General features: G+C 52.2%; 1 protein-coding gene across 1 annotated transcript in view; it reads right to left on the bottom strand.

Annotated features, from left to right (window-relative positions):
* Positions 1–3,164: 3,164 nt before the first annotated feature.
* Positions 3,165–9,717, bottom strand: part of MPPED1 (metallophosphoesterase domain containing 1) — an 85,842-nt gene continuing 79,289 nt past the window's right edge. The window contains exons 5-6 of the mRNA XM_027854420.1: positions 4,155–4,268; positions 3,165–3,451 (exon numbers count right to left, since the gene is read on the bottom strand). Of these exons, the coding sequence (XP_027710221.1) occupies positions 3,333–3,451; positions 4,155–4,268 (233 nt within the window). The 3' untranslated portion in view covers positions 3,165–3,332. The remainder of the gene's footprint in view (positions 3,452–4,154; positions 4,269–9,717) is intronic.

The following is a 9,717-nucleotide window of genomic DNA, read 5'->3' as shown; positions in this document are numbered from 1 at the left end:
GAGAGAGAGAGAGAGAGAGAGAGAGAGAGAGAGAGAGAGAGAGAGAGGAGCCCAGTGAGAGAAGGTAGGGAAAGAAGGAAGGAGAGAGGGAAAGGAGGAAGGAATGAGGAAGGAAAGGAAGAAGGAAGGGAAGGAGGGCTTATTTTCCCTTGGCTTCAGAGCCACAGAGACAGTGAGAGGATGGCGGATACACCATGGGGGCCATTTGCTCTTTGAAAGATTTTATTTGTCTACCATGCTTGACAAAAAAATTACAGGAACAATCCAGTTCTGCCAGAATGATTAAAGAGCGCTCTCTAATCGTTCATACCTCAAGTCCTTTTAATGAATTTTCTTTTAAAGGAGCAGCTGTGTTCATAACGTTTTCCACATAAAAATACACAGTATTTTGAACATACCTTAGGAAAAATGGTTTTGTAAAGAGAGTATTTGATGACTGACATACAAATGTAGGGGAGGCTAATAAAACTGCCTCTTGACCCTCACCCCCACCCTACCCCCTTACCTGGTCTAATAGTTTTAGTATCTGTAGCACTGAGAGGCTCAATGTAAACATTTCTGGCTTCTTTCTCTTAGAGCCTACTTCCAGGAGTGGGGGCACCTGCTGCCCATGACCTTGTCCTGAGCTAAGGTAAAACTCCACTCTCAGTGATCCCTTTGTAGTTAATGAAGCCTTGAATGACACCTGAAAACTATTGGGTCACTAGTTCAGCAGAATGGGTCAATGCCAAGCCCAAGAAAGGAAACCATTGTCCTGTTCCAGGAGAGCTGGGCCAAAGAAGAAGATTCCTGGGAGATTCCGGGACCTGAATTTTGGCATAACATGAACCTAAAGCTCACACCAAATAGGGGCCTTTATTTCTTCCTACAACCTTCCTCCATACCAAGTGGAATTTGCTTGTCAGTCTGACAGGTCATGGTCATAGAATGTGAGCACTGGGAGGGGCCTGAGAACAGGGAATGTCAGGGCTGGGAGGTGCCTGAGAACAGGGAATGTCAGAGCTGAGAGGGGCTTTAGAACAGGGGATGTCAGAGCTGGGAGGGGCCTTAGAACAGGGAAGGTCAGGGCTGGGAGGGGTTTTAGAACAGGGGATGTCAGAGCTGGGAGGGGCTTTAGAACAGGGAATATCAGAGCTGAGAGGGGCTTTAGAACAGGGGATGTCAGAGCTGGGAGGGGCCTTAGAACAGAAAATGTCAGAGTTGGGAGGGCCTTAGAACAGGGAATGTCAGAGCTGGGAGGGGCTTTAGAACAAAGAATATGAATATCAGAGCTAGGAGGGGCCTTGGAACAAATGAATTCTAGAGTTCAGAGGGGTCTTAGAACATGGAATGCTAAAGGTAGAGGGGCCATACAACATAGAACATAAAATATTAGGGCAGTATCTAAGAATCTAGAATATCGAAGCATGAAAAGCCTTTAGAACATGGACTATTGGACAGAGAAGGTGCCTTAGCACGTAAATTGTCAGAACATTGTATTTGAAAGTGGAAGAGGATCTCAGCATCTTGTCAGACTTCCTCATTTACCAGAGAGGGAAACTGAGACCCCATGGGGAAGTTAGTTGCTCCTGGTAACACAGGAAACAACCAGGGTCTTACTCTGGTCTTCAGATTCCCCAGCCATGCCCCCTGGCCAGTTGACATCCAGTCAAGGTTCATTTAATCTAAAAGATACTAATGTGGGGTTCCAAATCTGAATGGTGAAGAGGAAATGGAATAAAGGAAGCATGTCCTGTCCAAGGACAGTGCAGGAGGCAGGAGACCCATTTCATTGAGGCTTCTGGGAATGTACACTGTGGTGCATGTGTGTTGGGGGCTGGGTTTTAAGCCTTTCTGATTGCCCGTGAACACTTCCAGACTCAGCTCCCAAGCTGTCTGTTTCTGCAAGCAGACACACAGTATGGACACCCACATGGCAAATTTCCCCAAATAAAACTGTTTTCACCCTGACTTGGAGGAACTCACTCAGGCCTGGGCACAGGCAAGTGTCCCCCTCCCGTGTTCTGGAGCCACCAAAGAGAGGGCACGGGCCCCTAGAGCAGGAGGCTCTGGCTGCGGGGGGCCTGTACCTGAATAGCTCAGCCCAGATGGAGTGGCGGTGGCCCCCTGGGGGACAGCTCCTCGTTCAATGTTTGAACACTCTTTGGGGATGGCACGGGCTCGCTCTAATATTTTCATAACAGCTACAGATTACAGCTTTGCAGAAAAATGGCCCCAGCTCTGAGGGGAAGAAAATAAAGGGCCGAGCAATGGTTTCTGGCAAGTTGGGGAGGAGACTTCCAAGGCCTCCTTGGGGCCAGCTCCATGCAGAGAGCCTCACGAGGCCCCCCATCCACAGGATCAGGGCATGCCAGACCTGGAAGGGACATGGGGCTTGTCCGGCTCAACCTCCAAATTCCCTTTCTGGATGAGGAAGCGCAGCACAGAGAAAGGGACCTGCCCAAGGTCACACAGTCCTTAAGGGGCTCCTCTGGGACTAGAACCCACTGCCAGCGCAGGGCCAACGAGCCCACATTGTGGCAGTTTGGCCATCCTCCCATGGGAAGGGTAGCGGGTGCAGGAGTGATGATTGGATTAGAGATTCAAAGCAGGAAGGGATTCATTGAATCCAACACCTTCAGTCATCACAAACCAAGTGACTTGCCCAGGGTCACGCAGTCAGTGTCTGTGGCAGGATTCAAATCCAAGTCTTTCTGAATGCAATCTCAGTGCTCAGTCCACTATAGCAGGCTTCCTTCCCTTGTGTGGGCTTCCCCTCATTAGATCTCCCTCCCGTCCCACCATTTACCCCCTTCTAATGCATTTCTCCTGCAATGTTGTGGATTAGGGTCTTCTATCCCCCTACTAGACTGTAACCTCCCTGAAGGCAGGGGCCCGCGTTGGCTGGAACTATTCTGCCTCCCCTAGTCCCCAGGCAGGGAGCTTCCCAGAGCAGCCACGAATGAAGGTCTGTCCATTATTGGACAGCGACGTCCTAGCCTAGTCTCCTCTGGCTGGGTACCCAAGAGGTACCCGAAATTGTGTGTTGGTGGAGGCCCGATAATTGTTTAAAAATGAGACATGGAAACAGTACATGGCGTCATGAGGCGGTGTCCTTTAACAGATTAAATAGAACATACACGCAAAGCGGACCGCAGCCCCTCAGTCTTCCAGCTGCCTGTGGGCCCGGCCCCGGGGGGCGAGTGGCCCCCTCCCCCAGATGTGATGATGCAGAAGGAAAACAGATGTGGCGGGGGTAGCGCTCCTGGGGAGAACCAGGCTCTGCCGTCTTTAGCCAGGCATAGACAGTTGCTAACGGGGGTGGGGGGAGATGACCGGGGGCCCTGGAGCAATCAGGAGTTTCGGGGGGTGGGCAAATCAATGACTATGGGAGGGTTAACAGGCTGGTAGTTCACAGTGCACACTGACGCGTTCACGTAGGTGGTTGTCCCATCTGCCATGACTCCGTACCCTAGGACAGAAAGAAGCACAAACCTGTTAAACGCTCTTCAGATGGAAGAGGGGAGAGGGACTGAATGACATTTCTGCACTGTGGAAATCAAATCCAGGCCGGTACCTACTATGTTCCTGACACTTTGCTCCTGGCACCGTGCCGGGTGTGGGGGCATCAGAAAGACTGCCCAGCATTCGAATCCTGCCTCAGACACTCACTAGCTCTGTGACCCTGGGCAAGTCGCTTAACCCTTGTCTGCCTCAGTTTCTTCATCTGTAAAATGGCAATAACAACAACCCCGTTCCCCACAGGGTCATCCAGGATGTCTGTGCCTTGTCCTGTGTCACACTACCAACCTCCCAGGCATCAAACGAGGGCCACGAGGGACCGTAATCACAGTCTGGAAGGGCCCCTGCAGACCCTCTTGTCCAGCCCCTCTTTTCACAGGCTCTGAGAGGGCAAGGGTCTTGTTCCAAGCCACACAGCTATCAGTGACCAACCCATTAAGGATTATGCTTTGTGAGGCATGGATTATTATTTTCATTTTTCAGAGCAGGAAACTGATGTCCAAAGAGGAGCAAATTGTCCAGAGGCAGAGCTGGGACTCAACCCCACCCCTCTTGCCCTGATCTCCAAGCCCAGGGCTCTCCTCACTGGCCCATCCTGCCTCTTCCAGCTCAGGGAGCTGGCGCTGACCCCTCGGTCCTCGGCGGTCACTGACCTTCGTGAATGTGTCCAAAGACGTGGAGCCGGGGCTGTATTCGCCTCTGCACTGTATTCAGCAGCTCGACACATCCCACCCTCTGCATCTTCTTGGGGACCCAGTCTAGAAAACCTGGCAGAGGAAAGGACGCGTGAGGGAGGATGGAAAGCGTGTTAGATGTTTGACCCGGTGCCAGGTTGTAGAATGCAGGGCTGCAAATTCTTACTAGATGCGAGACAAGGCACTGCAGCTCCGTCTGCCTCAGTTTTTCCTTCTGTACAATGAGGGTAGTAGCCCTACATAACAGGGTTGTTATGAGGATAAATGATACAACATTAAGTACAGCACTTTTCAAACCCTTAAAAACGCTGTAAAAATACTAGCTATTGTCACTGTCTGAGGAGCGCTTGTGGCCAGGGGCCTCGAAGGCCACTTGGGAGTACCAAGGAGTTTTGCCCCATCCTCCTCTTCCTCCTCCCACAGCCCCTCCCCTCCCGGCTCCCAGAACCACCTTCCTCATGCCCAGGTTGGAACACACAATTCCCAAACGACCTTTCTTGGTTCCCTGCCACTTATGGGACAGTCATGCCTCTGTGGGCTGGCATTCAAAGCTCTCTATGCCTGGCCCCACTTTCTCTCCCCCCCCTCATTTCCTAACAATGCCTGATCTCTTTGCCACAGACCATCGGGGCAGCCCCCCCCCGCCCTTCTCTGAACTCTTGACCACCTCCCAAAGGTCCCAGAATAAGAAAGGGCAGAGGTCTTGAGTTGTAAAGGATTTGATAGAACATAGGAGCATCAGCTTAGGGTCAGAAGGGGCCTGAGAGGGTCCAGAGAATGTTTTCCAGATGGGGAAACTGAGGCTAGATCTGAAAGGGAGCTCAGCAGCCATCAAACCCAACTACTTTATTTATTTATTTTTTGGGTGAGGCGATCGGGGTTAAGTGACCTGCCCAAGGTCACATAGCTAGTTAAGCATTAAGTGTCTGAGGCTGATTTGAACTCAGGTCCTCCTGACTCTAAGGCCAGAGCTCTATTCACTGCACCACCTGGTTGCCCCCCTACTACATTATTTAACACACAAGGAAACTGAGGTTACAGATGGACAGGTCTTAGAAGTCATTCAGAGCAACTTCCTTCTTTCTCCAGAGGGTCAGAGGTTCAATGACCAGCAAAGCGTCACACACAGAAAACATCAGAAGCAGGATTTGAACCTGAGTCCCCCGGCTCTTTCCACGGTAGCCCATTGTCCTTTAGTGGTCATTTCATGCTCTAAGGGTCTGCCAGGACTCTAACTTAAGTCTACTGTTCTTCCTAACTGATAAGCGTTCACGAAGGCTGGCTTGTTGGCATTAGTGCACCTGGAAGGACAGAGCGGCAGAGGTGGCGTCTCCTTGAGAGCAGGGGAGGCTTCCTTGTCTGTCTATGGAAAGCCAGATCTCTGCACAGTCTGGCACACAGTAGGCGTTAAATTAATGCACGCTGCTTTCTTGGTCGATCGAGGGCATTCCAGACACAGAGGACGACTTGTCTGAAGGCAGGAGACAAGTGGAGGATGGGCACAGCTGGGAGTCCAGTTTTCCTGGAACGTCCTGTCTGTGAAGGGGACCACAGGAGGCTGCTTTAGAGCTGGGGAGACTCGGGAGGTCACCCGACTAATCCTGGCACTTTACAGACGATCAGCGGTTAAAGGAAACCAGAAGTCGACTGCGCAGGGCCTCGAATGCCAGACTCAGGAGCTGGGGGTTTTCCAAGGGTGAGAGGGAGTCAGTCACTGAAGTTTCTGGAGCATGGAAGCAACACGGTTAGGCCTGAACCTTAGAAACTTCCTCTGCCAGCTCCAGGGAAGGCAAGCCAGAGAAGGGAGATGTTGGGGGCAGGGAGAGAAGTGAGCAGCTGCTCTCACCTCTCACCAGGGAGAAGCGATGAGGACTTGAGTGGCGGAAAGATGATGGGCCGGGTTCAAGAGAGGGTGTAGAGGCAGGGGACGAGGCGTGGCGTCCTGGCGGCAGGACAGTCAGGGATGGGCCTGCTCTGTAGGCTTTGGAGTGCTCTCTCTGTCTCCCTCCCTCCCTGTCTGTCGCTCTCTTTTTCCATCTGTCTCTATCTGTCTCTATCTGTCTCTGTCTGTCTCTCTCTCTGTCTCTGTCTCTGTGTCTCTGTCTCTGTGTCTCTGTCTCTCTCTCTCTCTCTTTCTCTCTCCCTTACTCCAATCCCCACTTTACAGATGAGGGTACTGAGGCTCAGAATTCAAACCCAGGTCTCTTCATCTTTAACCCCAACAGATGCTCCCCTACGGGACCACTGAACCATGGCGTGACACATTGACAGCCATGAAAAGGCCTCCAAAGCCATCTAGTTCAATGTCGTTTTACAGGTAGGGAACCCAAGCTTTAGGGCAGCCCAGCGGCCTCCCGTGGACACGTAGGTGTCGGGGCTGGGTCTCTTTCTGACTCCCAGCCCAGCCCTCCAGCCACTGGGCGCCTCCAAAGCTTGGGAAGCCGGGAGGGGCCCATGATGGCAGTCCCAAGAGTCTGACAGGCCATCACGGGGAAATGGGAATGGCTCCGCCTTGTGCTGCCTGACCCCAGAAAACCACCCAGGAGCAACGGGGAGAATTTGAGAGAGGTCACTTTGGGCTCTAGGTAAGGAAAGGCTTCCAGACAATTGGACTATCCAAGTGTAAGGGCTTGCCTTGGAAGGTAGTGAGCTCTCCCCAGAAGCTTTTCTTCAGAGGTGAGGATGGCTCCGCAGAAATGTTTTCAGCCAGGCTTCTTGTTCAGACACAGGCCAGAGTCTCTGGCCTCCAGGCTCCTTCTGTGGAGTTGTGACCATCCCATTCTCCAGAGGAGGAAGCTGAGGTTAGGCGGGGGCAGGTGTCTCGCAGAAGGCCGTCCGAGTGAGGAAGGGGGCAGCCCTGGGGCCCCGGTCCAGCCCTGCTGGCTCCCTTCCACGTGGTGTATCCGTGGGCAGCCCTGCCTGCCAAGGGCACTACTAGCTGTGAAGCGCTTTGCAAACCACCACGTGCTTGTAAATGTCACCTGGCATTCTTATCTCTCGGCTCCAGAGCTGGTTTAAACCCAGCTCTTAATAACAAACAATGGGAGAGGGTGAGTCAGGAATTCACTTGTAAGACCAACTGCTCCCGTTCCTGGGCAGCATCTGTTCCCCAAAGCTCGCCCACCGGAAAAAACGCTCCCAGGCTTTGAAACAGCCATGCAGCTCCCTCTGGCTAAGAGCCAAGGCTGGCTTAGCAAGAAGGCACTGAGCTGGAACGTGGGGGCTGCACACAATGTCGGGGAGACAGAGAAGACCCCCAAGACCTCAGAGCCTGGGAGCACTCCAAGGGCCTGTAGGCCAAGCCCATCGTTTCACAGGTGAGGAAACTGAGGCTCAGAGGCGTCCAAAGGGTATGAGTAAAATTCTAGATGTAGAACTTGAAAGCACCTTAGAAGCCCCTCAGGTACAATGCCCCCATTTTACAAAGGAAACGAGCTGAGGCGAGCCACCTCAGTCAGTCCATCGGTCTGAAAAAACAAACAAGCATTTGTTAAATATTTGCTATGGGCTGCTAGGTGGTACAGTGCTGGGCCTGGAGTCAGGAAGATCTGTGTTCAAATCCAGCCTCAGACACGTACTAGCTGTGTGACCCTGGGCAAGTCACTTAGCCCTATTTGTCTCAATTCCCCATCTGTAAAACGGGGATGCACTGGAGAAGGAGATGGCAAACACTCCAGTATCTTTGCCAAGAAAACCCCATGGACAAGTCCACAGGGTCACGAAGAGGCAGGCGACTGGATGACTGGACACCAATGCGCCAGGCACTGGGTCGTGTGCTTGGTATGCAAAGGAGGGCAAAGCCAATCCCTTCCCCATTCTAATGGGTGAGAGGTCACAAAAATAACTAGAATAGAATGAAGATCATTTCAGCGGGAGGGCCCCAGCCACCAGAAGGACCCGAGCCAGCCGTCTGTGGATGGTGAGATTGGAGCTGACTCTTGAAGGAAGTCAGGGAAGGAGGGAGGGCATTTCAGGCATGATGCACAGCCAGAGCAAAGGGACTGAGGTGGACCAGAGCGGGTCTGAGGAGGATTGAACAGGATGTATGAATGGATCCTAGAAGATCTGGAGGTGACTGGAAAAGTAGGAAGGGGCCAGAGCTTCAAATGCCAGATAGAGGAACTCATTTCTGATCCAGAAGCTAATAGGGAGCCATGGTAGTTTACTGAGGAGGGAGGTGACATGGATGGACCTATCTGTGCTTTAGGAAAAAAATCACTTTGATGTCCAGAGTGGAGGGGGGAATCAAAGCAGGGAGAGACCCTCTGAGCCTGGAAGTTGCAAATCAGGTGCCAACCTACATTAGTGGTGGGATCTTGCTCCTCAGGAGTTCAATCTACCGAAGAAATCCTGGGGACAGTCTCAGACCAAATGTCTGGGGATTACTCAGCTTGGGGATGGACCACTCGGTTTTTTTTTCCCTCCTGAAGAAGGACAGGTGCTGTCAGCACCTTCTAAATGTTGGTGCCCTGGGCATAGCTCTGATCGCCTCACCTTGGTTACATCTCTGGTATATGATTAACTTGGACTAATCATTTAATATGTCTGAGTCCCCATTTCCTTTTCTGTAAATTGGGAATAAGAAAATCTGTCACGATAGGGTTTTGTCCTTTTCTTCAGGAAGGACAGTGGAACCGGACGTCTTTGAAAGATTTCTAGCAAGAAGAGCTGAGAGAAAAAGACTTAACTAACCAGAAAATTCAATTAGCCGGCACCCTCTCTGCTCCTCACAGATGGCTGATAGGCCAACAGCCAGAGCAGAGCTATGTTTCTCCCACCGGGCTGCATATTGCCTGGTTCTCTAAAATATGGCAAGAAACAGGCTATGGTTCAGAGAATTCTAGAACTCAAGGGCTGGGAGGGCCCTTAGAAGAGGGGATGCCAGAGCTGGGAGGGAGCTTAGAACAGGGGATGGCAGAGCTGGGAGGGAACTTAGAACAGGGGATGACAGAGCTGGGAGGGGCCTTAGAACAGGGGATGTCAGAGCTGGGAGGGGCCTTAGAACAGAGGATGGCAGAACTGGGAGGGATAACCCAAAGTTACTGGGAAAATGAATGATTTCACTACTGGGCCGCATGGCCCTAGAGACCACAAAGGGGAGACACTTCCCCTTCGGAAACTTTCCAAACCAACAGCCAAGCTCCCCCGGTCAGCTCCTTCATTGAGGGAAGCCTTATTCATGTGGCACGCCCGTTTCGGTCTCCATGCTTTATCGGTCTCCCAAAGCCTCTCCATATGTTGGTGGCCGATTCTACACACATGGTTACCAGGCCAAGAGTGACTAATGGCATTGGGTACATGTTTGGGGAGGGGGAGGGGAAGGGCTGCAGGCCAGGGGAGTGGAGGGGGCTCCTTGTCACAGGCAACTGAGCTTGAGAGGCAGAGGGAGACGTGGAGACAAATGGGGAGGAGAGACCCCCAGGGACAGAGATGGTGACAGTCAGGGTCCAGGAGAGACTGAAAACTAATGCTTGGGGAGAAGAAGAAGAAGGAGGAGGGGGAGGGGCAGGAGGGGGAGGAG

The sequence above is a fragment of the Vombatus ursinus genome, unplaced genomic scaffold (assembly GCF_900497805.2).
Source record: "Vombatus ursinus unplaced genomic scaffold, bare-nosed wombat genome assembly UNPS02010394.1, whole genome shotgun sequence".
NCBI classification, from domain to species: domain Eukaryota; kingdom Metazoa; phylum Chordata; class Mammalia; order Diprotodontia; family Vombatidae; genus Vombatus; species Vombatus ursinus.
The sequence above is the reverse complement of the archived record's forward strand: the minus strand, read 5'-3'. Positions and strand labels throughout refer to the sequence as shown.